We start from the raw sequence: 17171 nt of genomic DNA, 5'->3' as shown, positions 1-17171 counted from the left end.
TGAATTTTTAATTTTGCTGTTTTAATTCCATTTAAAGTATGCTATGTTTTGTATGTAAATTATTCACTTATTTTTAATCCATCTATTGTGGATGTTACTACTGTTTTGTTTTAAATAATACAGGAAACTGTTGCAGGATAGCTCTTATGAAGGGTCATATAGAAACATAGTAAATACGGTAAAATAAATATTACTGTTTGAAATATTTTAGCACTTTATTTTCCCTGCAACTTTCTTCATGCTTACTTGTTACCGTAATTCTTAATACAGAAAAGATAACGTAAGGGTCCGCCTCACTGATTGTTTTCAACTTTATATAGCCAGTAACAGGGCATCTATTGATCATCTGTACACTTAATGTTGCTGGTACCTGGGTATAATGGCAAATTACTCTATCATTTGTATCCCTGCAAAAACTCTTGCATGTGCTAGTAGAAGAAAAAATACCATTGCCTGTGAGTTCTGAAAAATAATGTGTTCGGAGCCTAGTGTTTTGGGGAAAATAATTCATGTATCCTGTGGGAAAAAAATCAGTGAATAGTATTTAGTATAAGAAGTACAGTATTTTAAAGAGTTATAGTGATGGATAGGATTCTACAGCTTGTTGTGAATTAACTTTAATGCAAGCTACTTAGCAAGCTCTCACTCATGAGGTTCCCCAGCACGAGCACTCTGTAACTGCAGACTGGGGTTCATACCACTGAAAGGATCTCAATATGCTGGATGGAGAATACTGTGGAGTACTTCCAGATGAAGCTTTTAATATGAAATTGCTTTGCCTCATTCACGGATTTTATGAGAGCTCCCGATGACCTTGTAAACATTTAAAATATTCCCATTATCTCTCATTGCTTTTTCCACTATATTTTTCTTTCCAAGGAAAAAAGAACATTAAAGAAGAAAAAAGATAGGATAGAAACTCAGTACCTTTTGATTGTTAATATCTGGAGGCATTGAAGATTTCAGGGAAAAGTCTCTAGAAATCTTCAGCAATATAGAATTGTGCAAGGGTATTTATTTTTAATGTAAGATTCCTAGATTTATGGAACTGGTTAAAATGATGAAGGATATCCTAAATAGTGCTATTTTTTTAGACCCTTCCTCTCCAACTTGGTGCCCCCCAGATGTGTCATAAATGTAATTCTGAGTTCCCGACTAACACTGTTTTGGGGAAATTCTGGGAGTTGTAATCCAAACACACCTGGAAGATATATGGCTGGGGAAGACTGATTTACACATTTTAATATAGTGCTCTGAGTATGGTGAAAATATTGAGTCTTCACAACTTGCTAAATAAATATTGTGTGCTTTTTATTTTGTTATAAAGTCATTTCTTAATTGGTTTTAGAATCTTGCATTTTTCAATATGAGATCTTAAGAATATACTTCTATGGATTTATGCTTAGAAGCAGGTTCTATAAAGTTCAGGATAGCTGCCTTTCATGAATAGATTTGGAGCCTAAATCTTACATTATTTTACCAATTGTACACCAGTACTAAAAGTTGATGAAAGACAACGACTGGCCAGAGAACGGAGAGAAGAACAGGAAAAGATTTTAGGTAAGTCATACTTACTATATCCTTCCTAGTTGATGGGTTGTAGTAGCAAAATGCTACTGTCCTCTGGATTGTATCCCCCCTGAGGTTCAAGTAATACCAATACTGCTGCCCTTTAAATGGGTCTTGAAGACCTGGCTTTTTTCCCAGGTCCTGGGTTAGGCGGAGTATATGTCCCTTGAGTGAGATTGTATTAATGTGTTGAAGCATGTTAGCTCCCTGGTTATTATCATCTTTTACTTCTTTTGTTGTCTTGGATTTTGTTTTTAAACTTGTATGATGCCCCAAATTACTGTGAGTTGAGCAGCCTTATAAGATGGATGGATGGATGGATGGATGGATGGATGGATGGATGGATGGATGGATGGATGGATGGATGATAGTATTCTTGCATTTGATACCTATTTTCATTAAACATAATGAGTTATGATTGGTGTAGAGAATAAGGAAGATGGCCTTGACAGAGGCCGGTGCTGTTGTCTAGACAAAAGGGACTAAAGCATTTTTTAAGTCCAGAAGGTCCAGATAATATTTGGAAGCAGCTCAGACAGACACCTCCCTAATTCACTGAACTCTAAGAAGGAGGAGGAGGTACAACACAATCAGACTTTCATGTTCTGTTATTATAGCCAATTTCAATAAAAGTAATTTTAACCATCCTGTGGAGTTGATTTCATGGTCTGGTCTACCGAGTGGGGCTGATATAAGTATAATTAAATGAATTATATGCATATTTTTGTATGAATATATTTCTTCAAATTATAAGCCTGGATCATAGAAATCCATGCCACAGTTGCATTTAGCAGCGAGGCTTTACATCTGCTACAGCGTAAATAGGCAGTAATTTTCAGCACTGAGTAGTGGATTGGTTGGATTTAATGGCATAAATGTCCCCTCCAAAGTACAGAATTCTACAGTTCTTCTCATAAAATATATTGTGCAGAGGTCATGCTTTTAGTAAGGATTGTATGTATCAGGGTAGAAAGCACACCACCCCAAGTCATTCTCTTATGCCCATGTTTGAGTTTGATCTAAGATGACATATGCTTTGGGATTCACATTAATGATATCTTGATTGGCTTCTAAGAGCTGTTTAGAATATTCATGTGAAAGAATTGAGATACAAAGCCACTTACAGTACTGAGGAACATGAACATCTAGGGAAGATATTTAGAGAACATGTGTCTTAAGAATCAGAATATTAGCTTGATAAGAACAGAATAAATAACAGGGAGCTTGTTTTCACTGTGAGTTCTCCAATTATAGAAGCCCTTCTCAAGATTTTTCTTGCTGTCTATTTGTTAATTTTTTTTTTTTACTTTATTCCCTCTCACGATATGCTTTGCTACTCACTTAAAAGTAAAGGTTTGTCTTAGAATTTCTTTTGTAATAAAACATTCAGTGAACTTTTAAAAATCTGACTAGTATTTTTAAAAATATATTTTAGTTTATTACAATGTGTTTTAACTTTTCAACTTTTAGTATATTGAATGGATTTTAGTCATATTATCATGCATCTGTTCATTTATTTGATGATTGCTTACCTGAAATATTTATACAGCCCTTGTAATGCATCTCCAGGCTATGCTCAGTGTTAAAAAATAAATTTAATAAAGTACAGTAATAAAATATATTATTCAATGGATGTAATTATGCTGGCAGCACATTATGGGTTCTTAAATGCCAAGATGCATTAGTATGTCTTTAATACATGGCTAAACTATAGCAAAGATGCTGCATGCAAAGGGATTTCTATTTATATATGTTGCTGTAAGTGCTTTGAAGATCAGAGGACTCACAGGCATATAGTAAATAAGCCCTCTTCCCATTGTTATAAGTTTAGTGTGCTTCGGTCCAGGACTCAAAAAAGATGGGCAGAGCTATACTGATAGGTAGCCATTATAGAAGGCTGTTGGCAGCCTCTCTCCTTTGAGTCAAGTTCCTCTTTGGTGACTTTATGGACATGTTCATGTAATTTTCTTGGCAACAATTCAGAAGTGTTTGCCATTACCTTCTCTCAACTTCACCGTCCTCAGTGTCTCCCATCCAAGTATTAACCAGGCCTGACCTGGCTTAGTTTTAAGCCAGATGAGTTGGCCAAGTGCTGCTGTCTCTATACTAGTTTAAAATATTTGATACCTGAAAAAGGAACTAGAGTAAAATTCCATACATTGGGGGCACAGCAGTGAAAGCAATTTCTCTGATTGCTAACTGCTCCACTTCAGTTATTCCTGAAGGAGGGCTTCCTCCTTAACAAGTTTGTGAACATTTTCTTGTAGTGTAGTCCAAACCTTTTGAGGGATGCCTTTGAACCGAAGAAGGGTATGTTTTTCTTGATTCAGTTGTGCCTTCATGAATAGAAGGATTAGTGCAGTCCTGTGTCCTATTTCATTGGATTTAGTAATCAGTCAAAGAGTTATGAACTTGCTGCTCAATATGGCTAGGTCAAGAACTGGGACAAAAGGCATGCACAGAGATTCAGGAAGCTGGAAAGGCATGCCTGGCCCTGGGTTTCCACACATTTCTAGCCCTCACAAGTTCAGAAAAATATCTGAAGAAAACCAATATGTAAACTGTCATTTAACCAATTTAATCATTAGTTTCCACTAATTAGTCGTAGGACTTTTAATTTTGTACAACTAAAAAAAAGTGGGGGGTAATAAACAGTAAATGGGTGATTAAAACTTTGATTTTGGAAAGTTACAAATAGACTAATGGTCCAGATGGATTTGAAATAAGATTTTGGAATGAATTATAAGGATGATGATAGGATGAGACTTTGAAGGTTGGACACTAGAGAACCAGAAGGAACTAAAGATCACAAAAAAGAGAAGAATATTGAAATTCCATTTACTAATAAAGAATGAAGCAAAATATTTTAACATTGGACATATTGAAGGATATTTTTGAACAATGGACCCAGAAGCTAATTTTAAGAGTGTCTGCCTCTATAGATAGACTGTGTTTAAAGATGTCATGGAAGAGGAACAATTTTTACCTGACAAGACTGAGACTGATCTGAAGGTGGATTTAAAAATGACAAGCTACAAGAATGACATGGAAAAAGATGTTACACTGGACATACAAAAGAAACTGACTGATGTCTTAATAATTAAAAGGGATATACAAATAATAAACCAAGAGAGGCACCTGGATAATTTTCCTATATTGGATTTACAAAGGAGGCTTGTTAAACCTTTGAAGAATTTTGTAAGAAGGGACAAAGAAAACATGAAAAGAAATCAAGTTCTACAACAATTTGAAGGGACTAAAGATCAAGATTGTTAAAAGTAAAAGGAAGGAGTATAAAGTTGGTTTATTTGATCAAGGTTAAAATAGATATGTTATAATCTCTGGTAACCCTTAGTGGACTTTTGCTGACACCAGAACTGAAATGACGATGCTTTAAAGATTTATTTATAGATAAGAGACGAGATATGAGAAGAAGGGATCATTTGTTGTATTTAAGAGAAGGTGATAAGTTACTAAAATGATTTATACTTGTTCTGATGAAGGGGACGCAATTTCTTTATATATTTCTTTTTTTTTTCCCTTTACTATATTCTTATTTTTTTCTTTCTTTTCTATTTTTCTTGCTATTTTTTCTTTTCTGCGCCTTCTATTTTTTCTTTTTCGTTTTTTTAAGTTTGTATTTGTTTTTTATCACTGTAATTGTAATTTTTAATAAAATTACTATTAAAAAAACAAAACATGGTATTCAAGATTAACTGCAGTGAGCAAATAGAACATGTTTTAAAGCTGTGCATAAGTAATGAGGAAAGTGACTCTTTGTTATTAACTATTAATATGCCTGAAAGTACATCAGGTAACATCAAAATAAAACTCTAGGGCTGCAGTGGTTTTTTTTGTTTGTTTGTTTTAAGATAGCTAGACAAACCTCCTGCTTTATGAAGGACAACTGGACATTTTAGCACCTCCAGCTATCCAACCTATACCTGAAGGCTTCAAACAAGTTATAATCAATAGACAACTTCCTTATGTAACTGATTCCATTGTCATCAAGAAGTTTCCCCTATGTTAATCTAAAGCCAATCTTCATGTAACTTACGTTCATTTAAATCTAGCTTTTCTCTCAGAGGGTAGAGAACAAGTCTTTGAAGAAACTGATAAAAGTGGATCTGATTTTTGTAATTTGAGGTATAGAAGAACAACAGTTTACAAAAGATGATGACAGTTGAAAAGTCTCTTTTTATTCTTATTAAAAACAAGCAGTGACAGAGGTAGCTGCTTATTTCAACCACTGACTTGCATTTTTCTTTATCATATGAGGGTTCCAAATCTCCAAAGCTGATGTCCAATTCCAGCTCCTGGTAGAATAGGTTCCAAGGTGTATACGCCTAGGACTACATATATACAGTACTGTATTCTTTCTATGAAATCAAATGCCAAATTATAAGTTAAAAGGAATCAGAAATTTACACAGAGTTGAACTGTTTTATTGGAGGCCTATTCAGTTTTAAGAATAAAAAGAGACTTTTCAACTGTCATCTTCTTTTGTAAACTGTTGTTCTTCTATTCAGTTTAATTCGTGGGAGGAATGCAAAATGGTTTCTGAATAATCTTCATGGCACTGAATCTGCTTACAGTCACAAGTAGATGTTGGGAAATACACTTGTCTTTGCCCCATGGGTGAAGCTTTGACACACTGAAATCCAATGTGATATCCTATTCTTCAAGGTAGAAATTATAGATGAGTAATATTTCTACCCATGAGTAATAACACAATGTACATTCTTATGCTGGGCTTTAAATAATTCTATATATGCCTTTGCTTTTCCTCCTCTTATTTTATGGTCTTTATATTTGATGCTAGCACTATTAGCAGTTTGCTTCTTTTATAATCTGCCAAACTCAGATCGATTTTACTTTTATTGCAAATGTTGTGTGCATGAACTTTAACTCCTTTGAAATGAACAGCTTAATTCACTTTTCAGCATTCTGTCCTAGGCTCTTGTGGCCAGCTTCAGAAAGGAGAATTTGTTATATGTTAAAGTTTTCTGCTTTATTGTTATATCTCAATTCTGTGAATTCAATGAAACCTCTAATAGCTCAGAAAAGCTGTTAAATATTGTCCAGATTATGCACAAACTTGCAAGGTGTCAGTCTTTTTACTTGAACCTTGCACCGTGCATTGCTTTTTCTTCATGTCCCATTTCAGCACTTACAACAGAGTAAGTATTCCATGTGCCAACCTTCTCACTGTGTTTTCAGTGTTTTTTTAAACTTAGAGCCAAAATGCATTGTTTCACATCCTTGGCAAACTGCCTGTTTTTGGCTGAGAAGTGATAAAAATTATATACTTTGTCCCAAAATGATTTATATCAGTCATAGGTCTCACTAGTTTCAACTCATTTTGAGCTTTAGCCTTCCTGATGCAATTCCTATGTTTCTGAAGACTACCTTGTATCATTCTTTGTATTCTTCCATTTCCTGTCCCTGTCCCTTTTTCTCTTCAGCATTTTAGAGACCTTTGCATGCATCCATGCTGGCCTTTTTAGATTTCTCCTGTTTTTCCTTCTAGTGAAAATTGCTTGCAAGTACACATTCAGTGTCCCATTTTGTAGAATTCCCCATCCTTCCCAGACACTTTTCTCCTTCAGGGTTTCAAGAAATTGGATCCAACTTACCTTCCTTCAGAGTTCATCAAAATTTGCTCTTGTGAAGTCTGGTATGCAGGCCTGGCTCTAATCATCTGGTCTTCCTCTGAATATCACAAATTCATGATCACATTCCTGCAAGGTGGCAATGAAGTCACCTTCATTGTCCTGTCCTGTCCTGTCCTCCCCTGTCCTGTCCTGTCCTCCCCTGCCCCTATATATATTTTCTTGATAGTTGAATTATAATTTGAGTATTTCAGGTATACTTATCTGTTTTAGAGAAGCTCTCTGTTGAATACTCTGTTGCATTCTCCCCTGTCACCTTCAAATAGGTACGGGAATATTCTGAGTTAAAAGGGTTTCTTTTTCAATATTTTCTTTTCTTGGCCTTCAAAGCAGAATCCATAATTTGCCATCAAGCTATGTGACAGTTTTCCTCCTATTGCCAAGCTGCTGAGATATGATGGAAGTTTAGACATGAGTTATATCAATTGCTTTTAATTTTAACTAGAGTCCTACCCAAGGCACAAGGTCACACTCTGAAATTTTTCCCTAATCAAAACCAATTTAGCTTGTCCAGTTTCTCTTCTTTCCAAAAAAACTGCAGCAGTACTTGAGCACTGTGCCTGATGCTAGAGAGTGAGATGGTTGCTATAACACCTGCCTTGATAGCTCCAAATTGTAATATATATTCTACACAGCAATGCATTAGAAGATGGTCTAGAAATATTGGCTGTACAATATGTCATGCTCAGCTTGTTGGCAGGGTCAGCCTGAATGAGTACATGCACTGAACTGAAAAGGTTTCTATTGATGCCAAAATTAATAGGTCCTGGCTTTTGTCGATTTGGTTGCTTTTTATAATTATAAGTTATATCTTTTTAATTTTTAAAAAAAATTTAAAAACTAGATCTTTTTTTGTATAACCGATGATGCAGTTGGGTAGAACTTTGGAATTTATATCTAATGTTCTACCTAACACAATAAACAGGAAGCAAAAATAGCTTACCACTTGCAGTCACTATGAAGTAGAATAATAACGCTTACCCCAGTAGATGTTGGTACCTGACCTATCTTATCTGGGCTCAGAAAGTAAACCTCAGTATGTAGATTAGTGACTACAGTGGAGTGCCAGGGCCAGAAGCTAGACTGGGAGAAGACGGCACTGGCAAATAATTTCTGTATCAATGCCATGAATATGTCCATGTAGTTACCAGAAATCAAAGTCAACTCAAGGGCATGTTTACTTGTAGATTACTGGAGAAGAACTGACCCAATAAGGTCATTAAATCTAGACAAAGGGAATTAGAGGAACACACAACCTACATGCAGACACACACAAACATATATAGCTATATAGACAGAGATTTAGATGTAGATACAAATGTAGGTCACAATCTGTATAAGGCACCAGAGTACAAGATTCAGGTTTTGAATAATTTGTGACAGGGACATTCCTCCAAGAGGGCCAGTTTGGTTTAGTGGCTAAGATGCTGGTCTAGGAATGGGGAGACGTGAGTTCCAGTCCTGCCTGAGGCATGAAAGCCAACCAGTTGACTCTGGATCACTTTCTCTCAGCCTTAGAAAGAAGACAAACCACTTCCAAAAATGTTGCCATGAAAGCTGCATGGACCTGTCCAGGTAGTTGACAGGAGTCAAGACTGACACAAAGGGGAAAAAAAATCCTAGCCATTTTTTGCTTGCTAATAATGCATTCTTTTCAAGAAACATTGTGATAATTCTTGCTGAAATGGTAATTAAGAATGCTGTAATACTAAAATGCTATGAACTTCTTTAAATGTGGGCTTTTGATAGTTAAATGTTAATGCAATAGAAGAAGACAAAAAATGTTTGAAATTTCCTTTGATGTTCTTTAGTGGCGAGAGAAGCTGCTTGGCTAGAAAAAGAAGAGAGGGCAAGGCAACATTATGAAAAACATCTTGAGGAACGTAAAAAGAAATTAGAAGAGCAGAGGATAAAGGAAGAAAGAAGGCGAGTTGCAGTAGAAGAAAAACGGAAGCAGCGAATAGAGGAGGACAAGGTAGGAGGGCTTCCTTAGGGGATCTTTGAGGCGATAAGGTTCTGTATGGAGCAGTGAAAACAGGTCAAGTAGTGGGTTCCAGTCAAGTCTAGTATCTGTCCTGGACTATTATTCAGCAAGGGGTCATATTCTATTTTGGAAAAGGGGAAGAATTAATGAGACACAGTGCTGGCTAAGGAAAATATTTATATGTGGGATGAATGAAGACTTAAGGAATAGCTGCTTAAATAGACAATAATATGCAATAGCATACGGCCTAACCATCACTGGGCCATTAAGCCGATGTAAGTTAGCCCATTCACCCTTTTTTGGGAACCAGAATTGTGCCCACTTGTAGGTCTCCCTTCTGAGTGTTTCTCATTGCAGCTGGGTAGAAAAAGAGTAAGGGCCATGGCAAGTAAGGACAGTGGAAATATAGGAATTCATTGGTGCCCCCGCTCATTGGGTTGCCTTAAGATCAACACATTTTATACAACTGATTGCACTTTTAATTTTAAAATTATTAAATGAATAATATGAAGGCAATGTCAGTTCAGGCAAATGAAATTGTTTGTTATCTCATTAGGAACGACATGAAGCTGTTGTACGTCGCACAATTGAGAGGAGCCAGAAACCAAAACAAAAGCAAAATAGGTGGTCCTGGGGAGGCACACTTCATCGTAGCAGCAGCGTTAATAACGCAGGTAAAATTGGAAGCTGGGAATCTCGATCTGTCTCCCTTTCTTTGCGCTAATAAATATATGTGTTGTTTAACTGAAGACACTTCCTTGCATACTGAATTGCATTTCAGACTTTAAGTACGTATGTCTCCAGGTGTGTGTGGTGCCTCCTCCTTTTATGCTTAACGTTCCAGAATGAGAAACTGATCTAATAGTTGGATACCTGATCTCTCCTTTCTAATTTCATTTGTATTTGTACTTGATTTGCTTTGTCTGTTTCTGCGTGACCTTGTGTATGTGCCAGCGCTCTGTTTGTCTAAGCCAAGCTTTTTAAATTTATGGATTTAATCTAAATATTTAGAGAAGTTTTCTCATAAAACAATGAAACTGAGGATACATTTTGCTGTAGCTTTGAAAGCCTCCGTTGAAGGGGAATGGATAGGAGGATGCAGTAGTCAGCGTCGCTTGTTAATTAATATTTAAAGCGCTTAGGTAGACTTCTCCTTCCTCTGCTGAAGTTGTCTTTGGAGAGATTGGCAGACATTAAATAAATAATTAAATTATGGTTACCACTTCTGTATTTTTCCTAAGCTTATTTATTTATTTATTTATTTGTTTGTTTGTTTATTTTTAAATGATATAATAATATATAACATGGCATATCCATACACACAGGTGCATGCACAGATAGATAATATTAGGTCTGTGCACATTTCAGAATCAGTAGGACCTTGTACAAACACTACACCCCTTTGCTATTCATTAAAGCAGCCAGTCTCCTTTTTCAGGTTTCTGTGTGAGCTTTAGGCTATTTTAATAAATAGTGGAGAGATGCATGTTTGTATTTGCCCAAGGTCCAAAGCAGTTCTTCTGAAACACTGCTGAAGCACCTGCAGCCTAATCCAATATATACCATTACTTATTTTATTATCTATTTATTACATTAATTTGTATGCTGCCTCCTCATTGCACTACAGGTAGCTTACTACATTAAAAACATAACCATAAGCACCTTCCTCCACTGCTGTTAAATACTGAGGATCCTCCATTCCATAGGTCCTGCAAAAAAGGACACTATTCACCCTCTTCCTCAATATCAAAAAGCCCAGAGGAATTCCTCCATTTTCACCCAATCAAGCCTTGGTCATTTATGGCAGGTCCTCCTCAGGTGATGGAGAAGGAGAATCTTATTACAGATGGAGCTGGGCTATGCAGAAATTGTGTGTCTATTAATACTTTATTTCCTTTCCTTGGAAATCCTCTAGCAAGTATTACTGCCTTTGTTATGGGACAAAAACATTTATCATTGCACTTAAATTATAAGTAAAATGGTAAAGCCTCCTTTAAGCCAAGCTCAATCTTTAGCAGTTTCATGGACACCTCAATTTAGGAGTCTTTTGGCAACAATATCGAAGTGGCTTGCCATTGTTTTTTTTTTTTTTTAACTTCCTAGTCTAGCTGAAAACTTTAGATTTCCTGATGTTCTGTTCGAATACTAACTAGATTTGAACTTTTTTTTATATCAGCCAAAATGAGCTAGATACTGCTACCAGATCAAATAGTTGTCTTTTTCATAACAATATTCTATCTGTTATTTTTGCTTCTTTTTGTGTAACTTGACTGCTGCCTTTTAAGTTTTTCTTTACTTTTGAAAATCGTTGTCTTGCATTCTGTCCTAGGTTATTTTGTTGAATCATCATTCACCCTTCTCGATTTAGCAGGCTTGGAGTACCATTTCAAAACTCTGGGTGGTGCTAGAAAACTCGGTACATAAATCACTATGATTTGTTGATTTCATCACAAGTAGTTATCTCCTCAAAATAGGACCCGTACGCCAGTACCTAATCCATCTTTTCGTAGACTGTGTGCATGTCTAACACTTACTGCATAGACTAGAGCTGATAGATAGCCCTCACTGTTTTCCTCAAGTTTACCAATTTATTACTGGGTGACTTAAAGAATGTGGCACAACTTCTCAAAATGCATTGTATAATTTTGAAGAGAGGCTGCCTATTTGGAATATTTTTAACCTTGAGAAACAATGTTTTCAAAAGTCCTTTGGATACAGAGAAAAACCTTATTTTGGGTGGGTTTTTTTATGTTACTTGTTTTCTTTTATTGCATCGTTCTTTAAAAATATGCATTTATTACTCTTGAAAAATGTTATTACATGTTCAGCATGATTTTGCCCCAGCTTTATTTTTCAGTGGCGCAATTTGTCATTGCATTTTAAAAAAAACTTCATCAGCATTTTAAGAAAAGCAAAACAAAACAAAAAAATCCTGTTGCAGTATTGCCCCATATATGCTGCAAAGGGTTTGCACTGCTTATCATTCAGGAAACTTTTCCACTGTTTCCAGATCATGTGGCACACAGAGTTCTGGAAAATGTCTGCCTCAGCACCTTTCCTAGTTCTTCTCATGGTTTCCTTTCTTTGCTCTGAATACTTTTGTGTCATCCCTCTTCATGCACCTGTTCTCTTTTTAAAAATAAATGGAGGAAAGTGGCTTTAAGTTGTTTTGAAAAAGAAATAGAAGGATGTCAAATGACTGCTGGGTCACATTGCTGTGTATCCATGCTGAAAACTGGGCTGTCCTTTAAAAAAAACAATAAAGTCATCATGGTGGAGAGGAAATAATACTGGGAAAATTACATTGTGTGCAGTGTTCACTACAGTGGAAACCCTAACTTGAAGGACATCATGCAGGAGATAAGGAAGAGATGAATGTGCTCCCACGAAGCTACAAGAAATGAATTGAAAAGTGGTGAATGGGATTATATAACATTTATCCAAGTAGCCAATCAATGGAGCAGCTTTTTCACAATCTGACATTCTCCAGATGACTTGGGGCAATAATTCTCAGAATTCCCAACTAGCATGGCCTTTTGTTCTCCAGCTGTGTTTGACCTGCAACCCCATATATTTCCAACCAGAATAGCTCAAAGCTGCCCATCATAATTGGAAGGTGCGAGGGTGGAGAAGCTAAGATGTCAGTTGTATTAAATGTTGTTATACTATAGGGAAAACATTTTTATTGAAATGTATCAAATTCCTTTCCACACAATGGCCTTTAAGGTGGCTAACATCAACCAAAATAACTATAACAGTGCCATTAAAAATCTGTAGAAGAGTGAGATTTTTAAAAATGGACATAAAAGACTCTTGGTCTGGCTGTAAGATTACATGCATGAGCTGCACAAGACTCTGCCTAAAGCATCTTCTCAAGAAATGCATGAAAATCATCTTGCAGGAACTTAAAGAAGTTTGAAACTTCCTGACTTTGAAATTCCCTGGTTTTCTTTCATTATCTGCCTTGTTTCTACATCTTTTCCTTATGAACATACAAGGGCATGTGATATTGAGGGATCCTAATTCACAGGACTTTGTTACCAAATAGTCAAATGTTCTTTTTAAAAGATTTTGTTTTATTACAATCTCTCTACAGTACAGTGAAATAGTCCTTTAAATCTCATTACTTTATTTCTTATACTGTATGTTCATTTGCATTTATTTCATTAAAGAGAACATTGCTGTTTGAGTAGGAGTTTGGCTGCAATTTGAAATTAAATGTGCAATCCTATATGTATCTGCTTAGCAGTAAGCCCTCAATTGGACTTATCGCGGGATAACTATAGGATTCCAGCCTAAATCATTTTGTGCCCAATCTTTGAGTCACCTAAAAAGAAAATCTCTCTTTAATCCTCATAAAGCATTAAAAAAAAAAGAACTCTTCCTATTTATGGTTCCCTCTGGAGGACTAGAAAGTCACATTACTGCATGCGGGCTGTCAATTAGCATTATTTCCATTTGTTTTAGATCCAGACAGGCGATCTGTTTCAACAATGAACCTTTCGAAACATGTTGATCCAGTCATTAACAAGAGGCTCTCCTCCTCATCTGCAACATTACTAAATTCTCCAGACAGAGGTATAGTTTGGAAGAAAAGTGAAAAACAAAGGACCAAAAATGTTCTATATAACTGTTTTGAAAAACTTGAGCAGCTCTTAAGTAATTTCCTTTATATTATTAGAGGAAAGAAAATGTGGCTTTGGACATAAAGCCATCTTTCGGCTAGAAAAAGAAAGTCACATATTTGAAATGTCAAAACTTGCCTGAATCCATATATTTAGCAAATGCATAAAGCAGTGCTTCTGTCAGGTTTTTTAGTAAATGATTAAAAAGTTATAGAGCAGCAGCTCATTTCTCCATTGTGCATGGAATATATTTTAATTTTTGTGCATCATCACTAGACCATATTCATTTGGTTTTTTTTTTTTTTCATTTTTGCCATAAAAAAGTGCTCTTGAACTTCACCTCAGTCAGTTTGATGATTTCTTGGCTAAGAAACTGGGTATTCTGTCTTCCCTTTGGCTTTATATTGTGACATGGTTTACAAAGAGATTATTCTGAACTACTGTGTATTTCAGTCTTTCAATTGTTTAAAAAGAAAGCAAGATTTTTTTTCATTATTCTTACATTTTATTGAACATAGGAATTTTTTTAAAGCTGCTCTGTGGTAATCAAAATGTCTGAAGAATTTTATACATTGGTTGGATGGAAAAATAATTTTTTAAACTAAAGATTATTTAGATTTTCCATTGTAATGTGAAACTGGGTTGGAAGGTCTCATCCATGTGGTAAATGTACATTTGTCTGATAGAAAATTTCACTAAATTCAGTGAGGCATATTGTCGACTAGATTATATGCATGGGATAACTCTGATTATGTCCATACAATTGTTTATGTTAGTGAATTATGTGCTTTTCTGCATGTATGGAAATAAATACATGCCTGTGATTTGTAACTGTCAACCTGACAATTATAAATAGCCTTGAAATATTGTCTCTCAGACAATAAAATACAATTTATCAGGGGAGTAATTTATTCTCTTTCCCAAAAATTGAATGACAGTTTTTGCACTTTCATATTAAAACAAAGGAGGACAATCACTTTGTGCTGTAGTCAGGGACCGTACTTTTAGGCGTAAGAAGTTTTAGGCATTTATCTTTTAAAGAACAGCAATGGAATCCTTTAAGAAATCAGATGTACTAAATTATATATTATTTAAGCATTATATACCTCAAGTTTATTGACTATATTTTCTGACTCCTTCATTACAAAATTACATGTCTGACAATACTATAAACAAAAAGTACTTGCTGCTGCTGGTTGTATTTGCTACTGCAGCTGTGTGTGTGGGGTGTCTATCAAGGTTACCATATTTTATGTGAACTTTGTAGTGTGTTATGGTGTTTAAGAAGGGGAGCTACAGTATATCTCTGTCAGCATAAGTAATACTTTCCACAAAGCCAGGTCTTAGTGACAGAATAGATAAGCATAGAACATTTCACCCACAAGAAGCCAAATCTCACAAAATCACTGTATCTTATGAAATTTCACTATTAGGAACGGGAAGGGTTACCAGAGGAAGAAGACATGTAATGTGATGAGTTACACAGAAATAACAGGATGGGTGAGATGAGAAGAAGTGAGGCTGGGAAAATGTTTCCACAAGTAGAAGGAAGAAATTAAGCATAGTTTGTTCAGCTATAGCCATGGTTAAATGGCAAGTAGATTAGGAAGGAGTTTTGAAGGAACAACAATATCATGTACTTCTGCTCCAGAACATTGGTGGGCTTACGTATTCAGTTAATAAACAACCAGGTGACTAACCAGCAAAACAGCAAAGGGGTTGACAGAGCTCAAGGTGATGGGGAAAAAAGCATCACTGTGCATTGATGTATTAACCTTTGCTCCACAGTAGTCATTGCCATGTGCTCACTGTACAGCAGACGTATTGTAGTTCAAAGAACAGATTCCAACAAAGACTCTGCCTACTTTGGGAGCCATAAAACTAGAAATTCAAACTGAAGAATGTCCATGTGCCTTATATCATTCATTTGCATTTAATTCTTGAATAATATCTCTGGAGAAAATGACCTAAACTTGAATGTGGGTTTTCACAGGCATATAATTCAAATGCTTCATTTTTTACGGAAGTTATATCATACAGTTCAATCATTAGACTCAAATCCAGAGTTCAAAAACAGTCTGGTGCTATTTACTAAGGTGTATATCTTATGTTATGCTGACACTTCTTTTTTCTTTTTAGTAATTTTATTAAAGATTATAATTACAACAGTAAAAAAATAATACAAGCTAAAAAAAAAAGAAGAATAAAAAGAAAGATTAGAAGTTCAGAAAAGAAAGAAAAACAGGAAAAAAGAAAGAGAAAGAGAAAAGAAAGAAAAGTAAGAATATAGTAAAGAAAAAGAAAAGAAATATATAAAGAAGTGATTTCCCACCTTCATCACAACAAGCATAAACAATTTTAATAACTTATCACCTCCTCTTAAAATACAACAAATGATTTCATCTTCCCATATCCCATCTCTTATCTATAACAAATCCATAAAGCATCGTCATTTCAGTCCTGGTGTCAGCAAAAGTCCATTAAGGGTTACCAGAAATAACAACATAGCTATCTTAACCTTGATCAAATAAACCAACTTTATATTCCTTCCTTTTACTTCTAACAATCTTAATCTTTAGTCCATTCAAATAAAGTTGTAGAATTTGATTTCTTTTCATTTTTTCTTTGTCCCTTATCACGAGATTCTACAAAAACTTAACAAGCCTCTTTTGTAAATCCAATATAGGCAAATTATCCAGGTCACTCTCTTGGTTTATTGTTTATATATCCCTTTTGAATTTTAAAACATTAGCCAGGTTATTTTTGTATGTCCAATATGATATTTTTTCCATGTCATTCTTATATCCTGTCATTTGTAAATCCATTTTCAACTCAGTCTTGATTTTGTTGGGTAAAATTTGTTCTTCTTCCACATCATTTAGACACAGTCTCTCCATAGAGGCAGATGACTCTGTTGACACTATTAATACTAACTTCTGAGTCCATTTTTCAAAAATATCCTTCAGTACATCCAATGTTAGAGTATTTGTTTCATTCTGTAATTGTATGTCAAGTTTATGTGTTCTCCTTTAATTGTAATCTTTAGTTCCTTCTAGTGTCCAATTTTTAAAATCTTATTATTATTATTTTTAATTCAAAACAAAAGCATTTTCTTCCTACAGGAAGGATTCTTTGTAATTAATTCCAAAACCTTATTTCAAATTTATCTGGACACTTAATCCATTTGTAACTTTCTAAAATCAAAGTTTTAATCACCCTTTTGCTGTTTATTCTAAAAAAAAATTTTTTTTAAGTTAGTAAACTTGTAATTAAAACTTTTTTCACTAAGGATTGAAAGAAACTTACCTGGTGCTGTCAAAC

The 17171-nt window shown here is 35.1% G+C and overlaps 1 protein-coding gene across 5 annotated transcripts in view; it reads left to right on the top strand.

Moving 5' to 3' along the window:
* Positions 1 to 17171, top strand: part of MAP7 (microtubule associated protein 7) — a 99148-nt gene that overhangs the window by 57767 nt on the left and 24210 nt on the right. For 3 of the 5 annotated variants that reach the window (XM_088141278.1, XM_088141265.1, XM_088141270.1), the window contains exons 3-7: positions 1495 to 1560; positions 9053 to 9216; positions 9782 to 9899; positions 11555 to 11641; positions 13693 to 13803. In XM_088141278.1, coding sequence (XP_087997404.1) covers positions 1495 to 1560; positions 9053 to 9216; positions 9782 to 9899; positions 11555 to 11641; positions 13693 to 13803 — 546 coding nt within the window. The remainder of the gene's footprint in view (positions 1 to 1494; positions 1561 to 9052; positions 9217 to 9781; positions 9900 to 11554; positions 11642 to 13692; positions 13804 to 17171) is intronic. The other 2 variants (XM_025168217.2, XM_025168227.2) reach the window with 1 other exon arrangement.

Source organism: Python bivittatus, unplaced genomic scaffold, assembly GCF_059951505.1.
Source record: "Python bivittatus isolate LINGU-HERP-01145 unplaced genomic scaffold, Pbiv_v1 ctg000020_np1212, whole genome shotgun sequence".
Classification (NCBI taxonomy): domain Eukaryota; kingdom Metazoa; phylum Chordata; class Lepidosauria; order Squamata; family Pythonidae; genus Python; species Python bivittatus.
The sequence above is the reverse complement of the archived record's forward strand: the minus strand, read 5'-3'. Positions and strand labels throughout refer to the sequence as shown.